Below are 19519 nucleotides of genomic sequence, written 5' to 3'. Positions count from 1 at the left end.
CCATTCCCAGCACTTTTTGGGGAGCAGATGCATGGAGTTCACACCTGCACACCGAGGGGCAGCAGGCTCAACCGCTGCCCTGCTGCCAGGCACGGAGGCAACACCCTCACACAGCAGCCACCTGCCCCGCCGCCTCAGCGCCTCCCCACGGCCCGCGGCCACCCAGCGCAGCCGCCCCGAGGGGCAGTCCCCGTCTCCAGCCCCACACCTGCCGCGGGTGCTCGGGGGGCTCGGCGGCGGCCTCGGGTCTTCCCCGAGCCCGGACCCGCCGTCCTCAGCCCCCCTGTGCGGCGGTGGCACCACGTGTCGGGGCGGGGAGCGGCGGGGCCGGGCCGGGCTCCGCCACCCGCAGCGCAGCAGCGGCCGCGGGAGGAGCGGAGGCGGAGGCGGCGGCGGCTGAGCGCGTCCCTCTCGCCCATGCCAGGTGCCTTTCCCCGGCTGCGCGGTGACTGAAGGCGCCATGGGGCCCCTGCGGGAGAGCGGCAAGGTGAGAGCCGGGCGGGACGGGGCTGGGGCACGGGGAGGGGAAGGGGGTGAAGGAGAAGGTGGAGGGGGGGGGTAACGGGGCTGAGGGGCAGGGGGCGCCGCGGTCCTTGCCGGGGGGGAGCCGGGCTGCCCCCGCCGGGCTGCTCCCGCCGGGCTCCCCCCACCCCCGGGGGCGGAGGCCGCTGGCTGCCCGCCTCCGCGGGCGGCGGAGGGCCCTGACGGCCGGGGGGGGCTCTTCCTTGCCGAGAAAGGAGCAGAAGGCGCAGCCCGAGAAGGAGGCGTCCCGCAGCCGCATCCCCCGCCTCGTCCTCCGGCCGCAGTACCAGCAGCAGCACCAGCACCAGAAGGTGTCCCCCGCCTCCGAGTCGCCCTTCTCGGAGGAGGAGAGCCGGGAGTTCAACCCGCCCAGCTCCTCCGGAGGCTCCGCCAGGACCGTCAGCAGCAACAGCTTCTGCTCAGGTACCGGGGCTCCCGCTGCTGGTAGGGGGGAGCCGCCGCCCCCCCATTCCCTGCAGAAACCCGGTGGCTGTGCCTCGAGTACGCGAAGTGCCCGCAGAGGCACCAGGTGTAGCCCACCCGGGGTCTGAGGGCTCTGTTGTCCACTGCCAGTGGGTCTGCTGCCGCAGGGTGGTTGCCTAAAGAGGAAGATTTGCCTTAAAACCTGCAGCGGCTGGCTGAGGAATCCTGAAAAGCCCATAAACCAGAGAGCCTCCGCCTGTGAGATGGGGCTGCTGCTGGTAAAGGTATCAGGCGTGGGTCAGATGCCGTAACTCGGCGTGTTTTGGGACGCCGAGCTCCCAGCGTGGACACGGTGTGTCGGCGAGGTTTCCATCTGGAAGTTAACTTGGAGGATTGGGATCATTCAGGTTGCTCCTGGCCAGCGTGCAGCCAGCCGTGAGCTGGGCACGGTGCCCCCTCTGAGCAGGGGGCAGTGGCCGGGTGATGTATCAGGAGGAAGCTAGGGCTCCCTGGCTGTACACCACAAAAGTGTCATTTGCTGTCCCAAATGAGTGTCATTTGCTCTTCAAAATCCCTGTATGGCAGGGACTGTTTGATGTTCCACATTTGTCATGTGTGGAGTTGAGCACAATTGAAGTCCCTCATCCAGCAGGGAGTGACTCAGATGCTTACTAGCCGTGAGTAATCTTTCAGCTCAGTGAAACGCTTCACCCTGTGTGAGGTTATGCACGTGGATAATGGCTTGGAGGGTCAGATCATGAAGTCCTCGGGTACTGGATGCATGTGGTAGGTCCAGAGATATTTTGGTGACTGAAAATTAGTTTTTAATTGTTGGTAGTTTGGAAAGTATAATATTCTCCATCTAGCTAAAACTCCCAAATTATAACAGACACTTTTTAATGCTTAATTTCAGAGCAAGTTTCTGAATTTTCCCTTTCTTAATGAATAAAGTGTTGAAGTTACCAGAGGTTTTCCTGAGGATGATCAGAAATACTCCCATTTATCATTATCTTCACATTTACTTCTTCTAACAAAAAGCAGTACCTCTAACACTGCGTACAGTGAATTTTCCTAGATGTGAAACACAATATCTGTGTCTGATTCCAATAATTCCTTCTCAGCTTGGATAGATTTTGCAATTCAGGCTCAGCAGAGTGGTCTGTTTGGTAATTGTTTACTGAACAATGCAGATTGTTAAACAAACAGCTACTTGGGTCAGGAGACCGCTAAAGAATTTTTCCCACGCCTTGTGGATCCCTCCACCTCACCTGTGTGAGTTTGCTTGTTCCCTCCTAAGAAATTAAGATGTGAAATTATTAGAAGCTTTCTAGAAATATATTATTTTTATGATCTCTTCCAAGTGGCTGATCTTTTTCCTGTGCGTTAACGAGGCTTTCATCTTGGTTGCTGACATTTTGATGTTCTTTTTTTTTTTCTGATATCCTTTGGGTTTGCATCATGTTCAAATCCACTCAAGGTAGTGCTGCCAAAGCAATATCCTTGCTTTCCCACAAGGCTATGTAGGCTCAATTTCTTGAGTCCCCACAGCAGCTCTGTATTTACCTTGGGTGTACCAGATCTCATGGATTGGCAGTGTTCGTGGAGGTGTTCGAATGCTATGCCATTCTCTTAGCCTTCCTCTTAAGTACAGCTGGTCACATTTTTATCTCTCTGTAATTCATCTTTCCTTTTTCAGTGGATACTTCATTGGTTTAGTTTGGTATTATTTTTTTTCCTATGCTAAGAGCTTTGTGCTCTCAAGCTACCTGCAGCACCCAGTTACATGCCACTCAGTTTGACTGCTGCGATTCTTTAAAACTTACTGAGCTGAGGATCAGTCATGATCAGATCACTGTCTTCCATCACAGGACATGTTTTTGTTGTTAATGCATTTGGTGGCTTTTTTTTTTTTTTTTTTTTTACCGTGATGCAGGTATAATAAGTCATTTACTTAATTTCCTCATTCTCTGATGTCTCTTTGCTGTCCTTCACTTATGATCCTTCCTTATAATCATACAGCTAATTTAGATTGAAATTCCCCGGCAGCAGCAGCAGATGGCTGCTGGTTCCTGTTCCTGGGGAGGGGATGGAGAAGAGCTGTGTGGAGAGGTGAGTGGAGAGGCTGCAACCTCCAGCCAGCATCTTCATCTTACTCAAAAGTGACATGCAGCAAGTGCTGCAATGAAATTGTCAGGTAATGTTTCTGGAGCAGGAAGGGTGAGCAGATGAATAATGTGTCGAATGTTAGCATGTGTATGTGAAGTTCAGGAGCATTTGGATAAATGCCTTTTTTATAAATTCTGTAGTGAGCATTGAATGCCAGAAGTTTCATGATAAGCAGCAGGTAGTGTATAATTCCTTACCTCTTTCCTCTTCTCTTGAGAAGTTGCTATCTACCTTTCTTCCCTTATTATTGACACTAAATGGTTATGATAAGTTGACTTCTTTTTTCCCCAGTAGAACTGATTTTTCATCCTCAGTCCGCATGAATATGTATTTCCTGCTTGATTCCCTAGAGCTTCTGGCATTGTCCATTTTCCTGGTGTGCTTACATTGGTCCCAGTCTATAAAAGAAGGCTTGGAGTTCTTTCTAAATGAGAGCAGTCTTGTAGTTACCAATAATGATGTTTTAGGTAGGCAAAGGACAGGAAAATAAAAGGGTTGAGAACTTTTGGGAATTGTCATGATTTTGCGAGTATAGTGGAAACAGCAAAAAGTACCACTCAGCAATAGGCAAAAGATACTTCATTTTTTTCTGCTTAATATCTTATGAACAATTTGTTAGTTCTGGCTGAGATAAGTTTTAAATTTGCATGATCAGCTCCCTCTTAGTCTTATATGACCAGATCAGAGACTTGGTTGTTTGTGTTGGTCAGGTTTTTACAACTGACTTTGTGTCAGTTTTGCTTTGTAAGACTGCATGAACCATGGTAAGACCGTTAATCCATTTTGCCTCTGATATTCCCAATGAAATATATTTTCAGTATTCCTTGTTTATACCAAATGGCACTGGATGCTCTCTGAACATTTTGTGTGCAAACTGAGTCCCTGCATCGTTACTCACTGAGTGCAATCCATCTTTAAAATCTTAGCGCATCTGGGGTCCTGTTTGTCATCTGATACTGGAGCGTTTCTCTTCCTTCAACCTCTGCTCTCCTCTGGCTTGGCCGTCAGCCACAGAGCGCGCATGTTAAGTGATGAGAAAACATTCTCCCAGCAGCTTCATCTGGCTCAACTGCTACTGAGTATTTCCCCATGTCATGCATGTTTTCCTCATAACTTCTGGCTTTGGAGCTGCTGTGCACCCTTACCTTGTCAGTCGGAGGAGAGTGTGTTTTTAAACATCACAAACACACAATTCACTCAGAGGTCCCTGGCCTAGCAGCTGCTCTGAGATGGAATGAGGCTCCCTTTGGTACTTGCCGTTGCACTGTTTGCCTTACAAGAAATAGGATACTGAGGGTGGGGTGTTATCCTTGATTTTTGTGTACACATCCTTTTGATACCAAGCGAGCCGCCTGTTGGTTGGACTGAAGGCAGCCTGGAAGTGCTAAGCTCAATGATAGCCTGCTTAGCTTTCAGTTCTAAAAGAAAGTTAGTTTGGGCTTTTCTTTTTTTCTAGTTTCTGCCTCTGAATAGCTTAGATTTTGAATTTCTTATTCAAAAGAGTTCTTAGAGGCGACCTTTTTAACGATGCTCAGCCTCCCCTTCAGCCTGTTCCCAGAAGCCAGCTGGCTGAGTTTCTGCAGATAATGCAGCAGTACTTCGTTAACTCAGATACAGCTTTGCAAGAAGCACTTGCATATTTAATAATCAGTCCAGAAAAGACTTCATGAGCCAGAGGAGCTGTGCTCTTCCAGTAGCAAACCCTTCCTCCTTTCTTAGGCTTACCTGCAGATCATCTCAGTAGTTAGACTATGTAGTGCTGCAGGCCATTGAAAAAATAGGGTTACTGTGTATGAGTGATTATGATTCACTCCACCAGAGCTTTCAAAAATTGGAATTTGGAGTTTAAGGTTCCTTTTTTTTTTCCCTTTTTTTCTTTTCCTTTCAAATTTCAAGATCCGGGTTCAGTGTTTATTTCATTTTTTTTTTCTGGTATAAAGATCTTAAAAAATATATATATATTGCTCAAGTTTGTAGTGTGATAGGCATGTTCAGGTGATGTGCCAGCATTGTGTACCCTGCTTAGCGGCTCATACACATGTCCACTTGAACTTGGAGTTTATTTGCCAGTGGGCCCAACTGTTGAGGGATGCTGAGACTGAGTTCACGGTGCATATGTCAGAAAAAGCGTGTAGCTTAAGCCAACAGGCTTATTAAAATCAGTGTGGATGCACTACCCATGTTGCTAGCCACATGGCAGGGGAGCTGGGCATTTGTACAAGTGCACTGAACCTGTGTTGCTGGACAAACACCTGTGTACCTCCTGTGACTCTACTAAATCACTCCTTTGCTAGAGCACTGGAGTAGGGTGTACCATAAACCAGCCCTGGAGGCTGCAATACACCTGGAGGTGTATTTAAATATAGATTTCTGAATAGAAAGATAGAGGAAAATACATTTGCAGTATTTTAACAAGTCAATAGATTAAGGCATATACAGCACTGGGATAAATTACTTAAATAGTTACCGTACTATTGATATATATACATGTATGTGTGTATATATAAATAATTACCCCTGTTATTTATGTATATCTGAATGGATATATGTATTTATGTATTACTATGGAAACAGTGAACTGTCCCATTCTTTTTGTTTCTTGTTACATGAAGAAATATTCTGTTTAAATAATTCCTTATTGGCTTGTTTATTTGTTTTGTGTTCTTTTTACTTGGTGTTCCTGAATTGAAGAGAACACTTAGAAGTGCTCAAATGTCTGATACTGAAAGCTGGCTCCTCTTTTCTGCAGTCCTTTGTGCTACACTTTTGCACAGTGCTTTTGCCATTTTTTCAAACTTCTGAAGCAGAGCTGTTCTCCAGGGATTTTGATTGCAGCACTCTGTAAGGCAGTGTAGCAATCACTGTGATATTAATTTTCCAAAAACCATCAAAACAAAATCCACTTTTAAAAATGCACGCATGGCCTCTGCATAAGGGCAGTGCTGGTGACATGCCTCCTTTTCTCACTGCTGTTTCCCTGGAGATTTTCCCGCTGGGCCAACGTACGTGCAATAATTTATTATTGCTTCGTATTGTTAGCCACCATTTCTGTTTCTGTGCAGCAGAAATGGGTTCCAAACATGGAAGTGAGAAAAGTGTCTAGGTACTAAAAGCAAAGCCTGCCTGTTCCTCCATTTTTGGCTTTTCCTTTCGCCCCTTTCAACTTCCCTGTTTATTCCCTCTTACTAAGGAACTATCCTTTTGTGTCTGTGCCACACAACAACATCTGGAAGCCAAAATATTTGACCTTTTGAATGTTTGTTGTCACCTTTTGATGTATCTGTCAGCACTGTGAGCCATTAAATCCAGACCGAGAGCCTCCCGAAGTCAGCAGAAGCGTCCCCATTGTCCCTGGGACATTTTGGATTGTGTCCTGAGAACACTTTGTGCTGCACCCTTTCTGGTACCATTTGTCACAGTGTGCTGTGTACTATGATGACTATATTGACTTAATTCTAAGCTATATAGTATGTTTTCTTCACCACCAGTACATAATCTAATCTTTTTCCTTTAACATAGTTTTCACACAATTTTGTATTGAGTTGAGTGGTGCCATGCATATTGAAGAACACCACAACTTGAAGCAGAAATGAAACTTATATCAAATCACACATCTTTGATTTCTTCTTTATTAAAGGAGTCTTGATACTTCAAAAGAAATTCTACTTAATGCATTCTAACCGTGCATTTATAGGGTTAGTATATGTCCTTGAAATCTTGCAGCAGTGTTCTGACATGTCAGTGGGTCCTGGAGTGATGCTAGATGCCAGTCTGAGTTTGGTATCAGTTAAAAAAATAAATAAAAAATATGTAAAGTATATATACAATAACAATATATGTGGCTTCCAGGCACCACCAGAAGGTAAACAGTGCAACTGTATGAGGTGATGTTGAAGCTGCAAGGGGCACATTCATGAGCTGCCAGCCACGGAGGAGACAGAGCTATGTGAGAAGGAAGGAGTTTAACATTTCATGCTGTCTGAGGAACAGTTACAAATTTCTGTGTGGTCTGTTTAATACTTTTCTTTCCAAAATCAGTCCCTTCAAAACTGGATAGAATGTTTGTTGTTTCTTCCTTTGCTGCATAGTGGAAATAAACACACACACAAACCCATCTGTACATGTTGCACATGATGTTCATGTGAAATGGGCAATGTTACTTACATTTGGTGCAGTCAAGGCTCCCAGCAGTGGTTCCAACTATTGGCCTCACAAAAGGTTATTGAGGTCTACGAAACTGCTTAAAAAAACTACCAGACTGCCAAGACTCTTTTTTCTCTCTTTTTCAGGTTCTTTGCTTTCCTCATCTTTAAAATTTTTCTTAAAAATTTCCAGTCCTTTATCATGTTAAACACCTTGTCCAAATGTTTTCTGTGATGTGATACCAAAGCCCCAGGCGCTGTGCTATTGCTGACCACAGTGTTCTAGTAACAGTGCTATTTTTATTGATATTTTTACTAGTAGGCATCGATGCTTTTGTTCTCTAATACCGATGCCATTAGCTGTGCTATAAATGTAATGACAAAGTCCTCTTTTCAGGTGGTTTCCCAGAACTCACGTCAGTCCTGCTTATTAGAGAAATGTTCAAATATAATGAAGATTAGCAAAGGCATCGTTTGCTGCCATAGTCAATTAAAATTTGCTGCATGAGTATAACAGCTATTGTCAGTCAAATGTCAAGAGCTGATATCTTTAGGGACATGTTTATGGAAAATACTACATGGTAAAAGATGCCCAAGCTTTAGGAGCTCTAGGTCCATCTTCTTTCACCTTGGTCTCCCATCTCCTGCAGAATGTGAGCCTGTTAGCATTTGTGCCACGTGGTGAGCAAGCAGAGGGAGCCTCTTGCTGAAGGCAGTGGGCAGTTTGTGTGCCTCTGGGTGTGGTGGATGCAAGCACAAAGTGACTGGCAAAGAGCAGACGTCATGGTTGTCTGTATGCTGGTGATAGGAACATAAGCAACAGCGAAGAGGAGTTGGAGGTGTTTGGTCTTGATTTTACCTACTTCACTGCTGGGTTAGGTTTTGCAACTAGAACATTAAAACAGCTTGAAAGATGGACTGGGAAAAAAAAAAAAAGGTTCCCAGCTGTGGAATATACACAAAATGTCAAGGAGAAGTATGATCCTGAGCATGTAGTTTGTCCAGGATCATTTAGCCCAACCTCTTCTCCAAGGCAGGGCTGTTGCCAGCACTACATCACACCAGCCACAGCGTTAAGTATCAGAACCTTGAAAACTTCCAAGGACGGGAGTTGGCACAACCTCGCCAGGTTACCTGAGGGGGTGCTGGAGCTGTTAGCCTGCCTTCACACACGGGCGAAGTGCAGCACAGTTCATTCAAGTTTGTCTGCAGAGCCAGAAAGATTAGATGTGGAATTAATTTGCTTAGCAGGATTTCATGTAAGTAGGCCTTGTCAGATAAACCTCCTCTCTTTTTTTGAACAGGCCTATAGCTTTGGTTGCTCTTCTCTTCTGCTTTAGTATGCTTGATTTCTGGTAAGACATCTGCCTTAGAAGCACATGATATTAAAATTAATGTTATTAAATATAGATTTAATCCAGTAAATCTTAAAAATGTAAAATGAATTTAGGATTGATCAGAAGGACCAAAACTAACATTTGTAGGGTTCTACGACCAGGGAAGTTATTCAATACTTTTTTCAAGTCTGTGATATTGTAAAAATCTGCCCTGGTTTGCAGGTGACAAATTGTTAGCAGCAGATGACTAAACCTCAGTGATATATTCTTTAGTGTCTACCAGCAACTTTCATCACTGTATAAAATACTCCTGTGTTACAAGACCCATGAGAAGAGCAAAACAACCCTTAGGGGGTTAAAAAATTCAGGGCAGGCCGTCAGAATGGGAGGTTATCCTGAACAATTCTGAAATAGCCTCGGTGGCTCATTGGCACTGACCAGCTCACAGCACAGCGTGTTCGCAGAGCCACGGCTCCAAGGACCTACAGAGCCCCGGATGGGCAGAAAGGAAACTGTCAGGTGAAAGGCAGGGTACAGGTTGTGCCTCAGTGCACTGGTAAAAGTTCATTAGAGTCTTGTGTTTAATTCTGAAATGCACAGTGCTTGGTGGAAATGCAGAATGGGGAGAGTGTGAACATCGATCGAGGGAACCTAAAGAGAAGATGCACACATGAACAGGAGCAAAGAGGTCCGGTAGGGGTCAGACAGCATAAACTTGTAAAAGCACACAACTAGATCTGACAGCTAGGAGTGAAGTGAGGGGTTCCACAGAAAAAGTGAATTAATTAGCTGGAAGGATTAAATAAGGAGGTTGTGTATTGTTGCCACATATTTCTTGAACATCTTAGGAAAAGGCATTATTTTTCTAAAGGCTCTAAAGCACATTGCAATGGAAATCGTATATCCTCTGTGCCTAACAGATCAGAGAAAAATATAATGCATGGTGCTAAAGTCTGTGAGAACAATTTTTTTGTCAATTGTTAGAGTATTATTGCCAGTAACACTCTTGTTTATACTCTGACTTTAATATTTGAAAGTTAGTCAGTGCATGCAAATGTCAGAGCACGCTGAGTAACTTCCCCCATGTTTGTGTGAGGAGGCACTATCCCATGTTTGGCTTCGAAACTTGGCGAGTGCATCTGATCTGGGAGAGGGGTTAGACACTGCTTCAGTGATGAAATCCAGCTGATGGTCAAAGGGAAAAGCTACTTCCAGAACGCTCTTGGGAGGCCGCTGTGAAAAAAAAAAAAAAGACACCATGAGTATCGCTAGGAAAGCAGTGCAAGTCATGTGTTATTTATGCGTTTTCCTTCTGTCTATCAAGTAAATAACACAGGCAGGATTACTGGTATTGACTTTCACAGCAGATTTCGCCAGCTTTCTCTCTGCTGACCCCAGTACTCATGCCTGAGAAAGGAAATCAAATGTATGTATGGTCCTGAGAGCTGAACCTGAAATCCTTTCTGGGGCAATACAAGTTATCAGACTGGATCTTTTGCTGATGTTGCTGAAAACTGTGTTCCCACCCTGCCTTCAGTAGAGGGTAAGCTCCACTGTGTGCTCGTCCGCTCCTGTTTCCCCATACCCAGATTTGGAAACAGGTTCCTGATCTCGGCGTGTTGCTTGGCAGGTTGGGGTTTTCACCTCCTCCCCTCTGAGCTGTCAACAGGGTTTTCGGAGGAGCCTAGAGGTATGGGGAAAGTCTTGGTTCCCCAGGACCTCCACTGCATCCTTCCTCTTGGGGAAGAAGGGGTGTGCGCTGTGGCAGTGGGCAGGGCAGGCTGTGTGGGACAGAGGGTGGCTGAATATAAATAAATAGCTCCTTAAGGCTTCACTAGCAGGAAGAAACAAAGGTAAGTGCAGGCGGTTTGCCCTGCACTGAGGAGCTGGGTGGCACCCCAAGGACTTTTCCTTGTAGCAGAATGACGAGGTGCAGGCTGGTGGGGAGGTGTAGCACAGCCTCTGCAACCCGGCCTTTGGTGGTGAGCTCCCGTGTTTCACAGGCAGCTTTTCCTTCCCGTGATAGTAAATGTTTTGATTCTTTAAAAAGCACTGCAAAAAGCTGACACAGAAAAATGTTTGTCAGCAGCATGGAAAAAAAAAAAGGAAATATTATAATTTTGTTCATGTTTCTGGCTAATTCTGTGTTTGTATTTCTGTAGAAGGAGTAGAAGTTACACATTACATTAAAAATACCAAACTGTCAGGGAAAACAGAGTACAATAAAATCATTAATTTCCTTCAGTTGGAGTGGGAACGCTCACCTGGTTATCAGTGTGGCTAAAGGTCGCCAGCAGTACAAGTAGAGAAGACCTATTGTTCTTCATGCCATTTGTTCCTTTAATAAGTGCCCTGCTGCAACAAAAACTGTAGTCCGTAAGCATAAAATGAGGAGATGGCATCTGGCATTGTCTGCTCAATGCAACCAGTGTGATAGCAGCAGCAGTGGTAGGGAGGCTTGCAATTAAAATATTTATTTTTGTACGCTTTCTTTAGCCACCCTATTGTCTTATCTCAGAGATGGTTTTACATATTTGTCTTCTAATGCTGCAATTCTTAATGCTGCAGCTTAGGTTTTCATTGTTTTGAGGTTTTATCAGTTCTGAGGTTCTTCAGGTGGGATCTTTATATCTCCGGGTGTCATATGTACATGAGGTCTCCCATATAAAACACATCCATAAGGCCTGCAGAATCTGCTCAGTAATTGCAGTGATTTTTTTTTGGTGGCTGATGTAACTAGTTTCTTTCTCAGTCTTTTGTTTTTTAAACACAATCTTAGGAAAATAATGCTACAAAGAGAAGCATCTACGTGCTTCTTAAGGCTGTAAGGAAAAATAAACTCTGCGAACATGCACTTTATCATAAATATGTTTGATTATAAATATTTGTATGCTGCTGAAGAGAAGACACTTTGGGCGTAGCTAAAGGAACTGCTTAAATACAGTTCAAAAGCTCACGGCCCCGCTGATTCACTCCCCTGCAGATAGCAGTCGTATGGCCTGCAGAAGAGACTCTGAACCCTTGTGAAAAGGAAAGGGGCACGGACCTGAGAGGAAACTGCTTTCTGTCTTCTATGTGTTGAGTTATATCGTGGTGTTGATATGAATGGAAAGGATGAGAAGTAAACATGGGCCGTGCATTGGACAGCACTGCTTCAGTCAGTGTCAGCGTGGGCTGAAATGGGTGGGCAGGAAACCTTCCTTGAGTCTTCTCTTTGCCATTATTTCTCTAGGGCCTGGCTCTGAACCACAGATGTCAGTAGCAAGATGCCAAAAGGAGCTGCTTGCAGGCTTAACTGAGCTGGAGGAATGAAGTACAATTAAGCAGGATGAGGTGTTCGCACCGTTACTCACCTTTGTGCCTGGGGAGCTCATTCTCAGAATGGGCTTGGCTCCTCCTGTGGCTGGCATCTTTTGTGGCAGGTTGCATGGGTGTGGGCAGCAACACCTCCAAGTGCTGGCTGTTCTTCTGTGTTGCTTCGTGTTACAGGCACTGGACAGGCAGCACTTCTGGGTAATCTGCTTGGCGCTGGGGGCACAACGTGGAGAGAAGGGGGGCAGAACTTTTCAGCAGGTGAAGGTAGAGAGGTCAGACACCATGGAAACGCTTTCACATGGAAGGTTGCAGATGTTTTACTGTACTGAGGGAGCAATAGTTAATGGTAGGAAAAGCTTCTCTTTGCTAGGAAGGGGGCTGAAGGGGGTTAAACTTTTTTTTTTACCTGATAAACTTACAGTCATGGGCTGACTAAGCAGGCTACCCATGCAAAGCTCGTTGCAAGATCAGGCTTGACCTAAATTAGGAACAGGATGGAAGTGGTAGGTGCAATATGGTCATGCAAATCGCAGGTACTTCTTTGAGTTTCTTGTTAGACAAAGGTAATGCACTGGGAACTGCGTGCAATTGCATTAGTAAGATGGCAGCTTTCATTTTGTCCTGGGAAAGAACAAACAATTACATTGCTCCAGGAGAGTGAATATTCATGGCTTCCCAGTGTCAGGGTAGCGTGTTTGTTTTTGTTGTCTGTCTCTAAAACCACCGTGACTTTTACAAGAGAGGTGATTATTCAAGAGGGATTTAGGTGAAGGCCAGGGGGTGGGGGTTGATGTGTTGGTTTCATCTCGACTCTGACATTTTACTTTGCATTTCATTGTTAAGAGCTGCAGTGTTTGTATTTCTGGAGATCAGAAAAGCTGCTCTGTTCCAAACAGTGATTGCTGGTGTTCCCAGCATGGGTGTTCCCTCAGAAGAATTCTGCTTTAAACAAAAGCAGTCTGTGTGTAATGCACCCTTTTCAGAAAGAGGTAGCAACACACATCCACTCGTTAAGAATGAAGGAGCACGGTCATCACGCTCACTTTAAAAGAAATTAAAAAAAAAAAAAAAAAAAAAAGAAACATTTATTAATTCCAGTTAAATGAAAACCTTGACTTTGTACATACAGACAGATAGTTGTAGTTGTGTGGACCCATAGTTCTATCAGTAGATCTTTCTCTTGTTCAGATAGGAACATACCTCGAAGGAACATGTGTAGCCCGTGCTTGCTTGTCATCCAGTGTGCATGTAGTGGTACAAACCTTTCTCATGTCTTATGGACATTTCTTAATGTTCATGTCTCAGTATTCCATATCATCACCGAGTAAAAACAATTTATTATAGATACTAATTTTTATTGTGCAGCCCCTGATTTTATCAGGCTTGGTGAAACAAGCACCATTTCAGACCACCATAAGGTATCCAAACCTTTTAAACAAATGGGAGAAAATAATAGCTTCTCAGCAGGTTTCAGTGCCAAGGTTAGATATAACAAGACTGTAAATAGCTGTAGCTTTTTTTTTTTTTTTTTTTTTTTTCATTTTGCCAACTTCCTGTACTTGTTAGAAATTTTGTTGTTTCTCCTTTTCTCTTTAGATGACACTGGCTGTCCTAGTAGCCAGTCAGTATCTCCAGTTAAGACTCCTTCTGATGCTGGACACAGTCCAATCAGTTTTTGCACTGGTAGTGATGGAGACTTCTCCAGGAAGAAATTCAATGCAGGGACAATGAGTGAAGGAAACACACAGCTGGCTCGATGTAAGAAGGAAACAAAGACAAACCTTGTAAAGCCTGGTGAGTATAGCATAGTTCCTTTCACTTCTCTAATTACACTCTCTAATTGAATAGTACATCTACAGGTGTCCAGATGCTTTGTATTGTGCTGCCTGTGATCCAACTATTGCTGATAGTAAATAAAAAAGATAATTGGGTTCTTTCTTATGGAACCACCTGCAAGATTTGAAAATACTGTGGGTATTAGCTTCTTCATGGAAATAAAAATAATTGATGTCTTCACTTTCTTTTATGAGGGTGGATGATGATGTCAAATAACAACTGAAATGGATTTTATCCTGTTCCATGGTAATTGTACTCATATTTCACTGGCCAAAGATAAATTACTCTTTCTGTTGAAACAAAGAATTTTAGTCTTCTAATGTTGGTAGATTGATGGCTAGACCTTGCCTGAAGTTCATGCCATGAGGCTGTGATAACTCTCGGGATACAACATGTCAAATTGAGGCAGGATAATGGGCAGTATATATGTGGGGGTTATGCAGATGCAGCTCTGTAGTGTATTGTCTGAGTCAAGAGTGTGTCTCCCATTGCCTCAAGCTAATGGGCTACCTTAGACCACCAATTACATCAGCACCTGCTTGTCACACATCCAAGACTAAATATCCTGGTGTGTCACAGACGGCTGTAACTTTAACGAGTGGATATAAAATATTTTTGTGATTCATGTACAAGCAGCTCTGGATTACAAATGGCCAAGATATTTGAACTGTTATTTAATTAATCATGGAGACAGAGAGGGTGTTTTGACCCTGTGAAGAACCAGCTACAGAACTGACATGGTTTATGAGCTCAGGTACCTCATGGCTGTATTGTTTCCAGAGTTATTTTACCTCTGGAAGCAATTTAGACACTTTCAGGAGGAGTCATTCACATCTTCTAGCACCATTTTTCTGCAATTAGAAACAGTAGAGAATCTGTTGCAAAAACTCTTCGCTGGCTTAATCATTGAGAGGGGTGATTAAATCTGATTTATCACTATCCTTGCAAAGTTCTTCAAAGCATTTCGTAGCACCCGTATTACTTGTGTGTTCTTGGTCTCCTATGATGGTAGATTATATTTCTTCAAGGTTTCTTTTCCACTAAAATAAAGGAACTTAATGCAAGTAGAATGTGGTGAATATTATATATGTCAGTCAAATCTGCAGCCATGGCTGTCACATCCATTTTATATGTGAATACAGATGCAGCTTGAGAAAATGCGGAAGAATTCTGAAAATTTATTCTACTGAGGAGTCCTATACACATGGAAAAGAGTTATCCACTTGTTTCAGTAAATTACTTAATTATTTTCAATTATTACACTTAAACTGTAATAGCGAGTTAATAGCCTTTCCGTTAATAGTCAGAAGTCAGCTTTGTTTTGCTTGATGGTACTATTTGAAATCTCTGAACTGACTTAGTTTAGATATTTTGAAAAATACTCTTTTTAGACCGTTCCTGTTTCAAATACTAGGCTTATCATAGATTCATCTAGGTTGGAAAAGACGTTGAAGATCACCAAGTCCAACCATCAAACTGACCTAGTGAGTCCCATCACTAAAGCATGTCCCTTAGTGTCATGTGTCTCTTAAATACCTCCAGCAGTGGGGACTCCACCACTTCTCTGGGCAGCCCATTCCAGTGCTTGACCGCCCTCAACAGGAAGAAATTCTTCCTAATGTCTGATCTAAACCTTCTCTGGCATAATGTGGGACTATTTCCTTGTATCCTGTCACTTGTTACCTAAGGAAAGAAACTGATGCCGTCCTAGCTGCAACCTCCCTTGAGGTAGTTACAGAGAGCAATGAGGTCTGCCCTCAGCCTCCTCTTCAGACTGAACATCCCCAGTTCCCTCCGCCTCTCCTCCTAAGTCTTGTTTTCTAGTCCCTTCACCAGCTTTGGTTGTTCTTTTCTGCACATGTAGTCATGCTTGCCTCTCTTACCACCATCATCACTAAGTTGTTGTTGTTTTTAACTTCCTGAACAGACTTAGATAATTTTTTTGAAAAAGAGTGGAAGAATCAGTAAGGTTGTACAAATGTCTAAAAGACTGAAAGGGTGAAACAAAAGCGATCTGTTTAGAATTTTAATATGCCTATGGTTAAAAAAATAGCAAAGAGGAGTCAAAAACAACTTGCTTGGTTAGTTTACTGCTTGTGGATCTGTCTTTAGTGCTCCTTTGGGCACAGACGGATATACTGATGTCCTCATCCATTCACTTGAAGCTCATAACTTGTCATCTTTGTAGCTTCCTCTTAATTTGGCTGTTCTTGTAGGTAAACTATTCAGTAGGCATCAGTACCTTTGCACTGATCGATCTTGAAGTTTGGTAACTGATCTCTGGAATTCAGGCCTGTCATTCTTGGGGTCCATCAAAATCCTCTGAGCAGGAAGTGGGTCCCATCACTATCTCTTAGTTTCAAGTGGATCCAGTGCATTCCTGGTAACCGTTCTGTGCATGAATTTCATGTGCATGAGCCCACATGCAAAGAGAAGGCATTGTCTTGTAACAAAACACACAGGGAGTAATGGGAGCAGTACAAGGGAAGTAGTAAGCTGTGGGAGGAGAATAACAGCAATATACCCATGACATGCACAACCTGGTTCTATATACAGCTAGATCCCTCAAAGTACAGTGCAAAAAGTCATGCATAATATCTTTCTCTCTACCTTGAGTCCTTACTGATTTATGAAGATAATCTCTATGTAGTATTTATCTGAAATGCCTTGTGATAATGAGTACATAGCAGGAGCCAGACGTAAGATACAAAAATCTGGTCTACTAGTATCTTATGGATGATGTCTGCTGCTGCATTTCCATAAGCAAGTACATCAATCAGTGTGCACCTTCAAAATGCCTTGCCATTTTGCCGAAAATTTATCTGTTTCCAGGATTGTCTTCTTGGAACATGCTGAGTCTCAGAAGTAACACTCACACAAATATTTAGATAATTCAGGAAATGTCAGAGTGGGATAGCACTGAGAATGAACCCTTGGGACTTTTTTTTGGCTGTTCCCAAGCTTCAGTGCTTTTCTTTTACGCTAGCAGTATCACTTCATCTCTCTTTTCTACACTTCAGAATATGAAATACAACATAGCTTTCTTTTCTCTAACAGCCTCAGACATTGTTATATGGATCTAAGTCATACTCGGCTCTTGAAGTATTAACAAAGTAGGTTTGGATAGCATTCATAATTTATGTTGTTCGTATAGTGAACCGTATTTAATCCTGGAATGCATTATCATTGCATCTTGCTAAACCTCTGAAAGATTTATAATCATAAAAATGTTGTTCATTTGGGATAGTTGGTAATGTTTTTAATGTGCATTAAAACTGAATCATAGCAGTGTTATAGGTGAATTTGGCTTAAAATCTGTGACTGCTTTCCCAGGAAAGGATGGAGAGGAGAGGTAGGAACACGTAAGTGGATACATAACATTCACTTCAGGAGGAAGTTACGGACCTTTTAATTTCAAGATTTTAGAAGTTTTTCCCAGTTTTGGATGTGATTCATTTTTGCAATACTAAATACTAAGAAAACGCATTGCAGAAAGTGAACCAACAAAAGGGCACGGTAAGATTAATTAACACTAGACCTAGTTTGATGTCGTAATGCTGCGCTAAAACCTGCAGCTTCTGTAATAGAATAAACAGCAGCATAAACATTTCTACATGTCCACATTCTTGTTCTACTTACCCTGTGAAGATCCATCCTGAATTCCTGTACCTCACGTTCAGATCTTTTTAGGAATAGTAGGAAGTATTTTGTTTTCTTTGACAGTGTTTCTCGTTTCATCTCTTGACTTCTATATGATTGGTTAGTGCAAGGATTCAAAATCTAGACCTGCAAGCTGGAAGGTCATCATAAGCTTCCAAGGACATGTGGATAAAGAAAGGAATCATGAGCAAGAGTTGTGTCAATAGCTTTTCCAAGCCTTCTATGTTTAAAGTAACACAAAGCCGTGCTTACTTGCATTTCAGTGTCCATGAGCATCATAATTCGAGAATGGCATTGGATCAGCTGACTGTGTTCAGTGTTTCTGGTGAAAGTTCTGATCTTCTCTTGCTTGCTTTTGGTGCCATGGGCAGCCTTGATCCAGTCTATTCAATGAGCTAAGATGGTTGTTGGAGCTGCCTCTGAGATCCCGTTGAAGTGCTGATGGTTCACATGAAATTTTTAGGTTTTAAGATAAAATATTAAGACTTTCCCACACCCGTGCCTTTTGTACATTTAGGAGCCTGCACAGATTTATGCACAGCTGCACAAAAGGGTCCTGGGTGAGCAGCAGTTAGGGTCAGCTTCCGAATCTTGTAAAGGCTGGCTGTTCGTCATTCACAGCTCGGTTCAGTAATAACCACTCCAAGTAGCAGCAGACTATAGAAAAAGCTTTTCTCTTTCACTGCTGATAAAATATTTGGCCATCTATTACTGGCTTTGGCTAAAACAGCAGTATTTTGGACTATGCTGCAGTTGAACTGCAATGGATTGTATTTCAAGAAAGGTCGTCATTTCGAATTCAGGCATTAAAACTTCATTCTGTTCAAATCAACGGGAGAATCTCAGAGGCTTCTACCACTTAGAGCACCTACCATTGTTGGACTATAGGCAATGAGCACACATTAAAAAAGGTAGAATTCCATCTGAGCACAAGGAAACAGTATTTTTACTGTGACACTGATCAGACAGGTTGCCCAGAGATGTTGTGGAGTGTCCATCCATAGAGATATTCAAAACTCGGCTGGACACAGTCCTGGGCAGCCAGTTCCAGCTAAACTTGTGTGATCTGGGGGTCGGACTTCAAGAGTTGGATCTCAAGAGGTCTCTTCCAACCCCAGCGATTCTGTGTTGTGCAGACTTTTTTATCCCTTTAAATAGTGCATCACCCAGAACATTAGCTAAGTCATTGCAAGGCACAATTTGTGCTTTTCCTACCCTTCCACATCTGTGTATTACCATTCTGTTTATAATGAGTTCACAGAAATGAAAGAATACATAAAAGCAGTTTTAACAATCAAAATTCAATTACAATATCATTTAACTTTGAGCAATAGTAAGTAACGTCATACTCAGCATATGTTATCATTATGATCTTTCCTGCTTCTTCACAGTAAATTTGTCAAGTCACAAGTAAATGAGACTTGAGACAGAATGTCCTGGTCTGAACAGATTAATCTCAGAAGGTTTTAGGACTATTAGGATTTTCAGAAGGGACAGATGGAGTAGGCTATATTGGCCTTAAATTGGTTGTGAGTACTGAGTAGGTTTGCAGATGCTTTTTTAATCAGCATTAGAACTGATCAGAGTTAACAAATAGGAGACAAGGGGTATGACCCATGGCATTTGGGAACATTACAGTTAGAGTTAAATAACCCAAACAGATGAGACAGGAAATGCAAGTTGTGCTGTTAAAGCATCATGCCCTTCCTGCTGATCTTTTTGTGTTGTCTGATGTGTGAGCATTAGATTCCCAGGATACTAAATGTCCAGCAACTTACTCTTGGGGTTCATCCTGTCCAAGAACAGCAAGCTAATCCAATAATGTAAAATTAACAGGTAAGTTTATCCATATTGCTGCTCTACTTCCATGTGTATTTGTATGCTAAAAGCAGTCACTTTGGTAGTTTTAAAAGCAAAACATAAAAGGTCTGATTAAGCTTAAAGTTACTGAAATCTGGCTGTATGGTTTTCCAAATCTTTTGTCAGCTCTCTCCCTCACTTCAGTAATAAGGTGGAAATAATAATGTCTGACTCCAACATGTTATATGTGCTTTACATTGAAAACAGATTAGTTGGTGTATGAGTTCTGCAAGAATTTTTTCTTAGAGGCATTTCTGG

General features: G+C 43.0%; 1 protein-coding gene across 2 annotated transcripts in view; it reads left to right on the top strand.

Moving 5' to 3' along the window:
• Positions 1-320: 320 nt before the first annotated feature.
• SYBU (syntabulin) overlaps positions 321-19519 on the top strand; it is a 39866-nt gene continuing 20667 nt past the window's right edge. The window contains exons 1-3 of one of the 2 annotated variants that reach the window (XM_082752710.1): positions 321-487; positions 738-945; positions 13502-13699. In XM_082752710.1, the coding sequence (XP_082608836.1) occupies positions 461-487; positions 738-945; positions 13502-13699 (433 nt within the window). In that variant the 5' untranslated portion in view covers positions 321-460. The remainder of the gene's footprint in view (positions 488-737; positions 946-13501; positions 13700-19519) is intronic. The other variant, XM_082752711.1, reaches the window with a different exon arrangement.

Source organism: Aythya marila, assembly GCF_965140915.1.
Source record: "Aythya marila genome assembly, chromosome: 2".
NCBI lineage: Eukaryota > Metazoa > Chordata > Aves > Anseriformes > Anatidae > Aythya > Aythya marila.
Note: the sequence above shows the minus strand (reverse complement) of the source record. Positions and strands in the feature narration are given on the sequence as shown.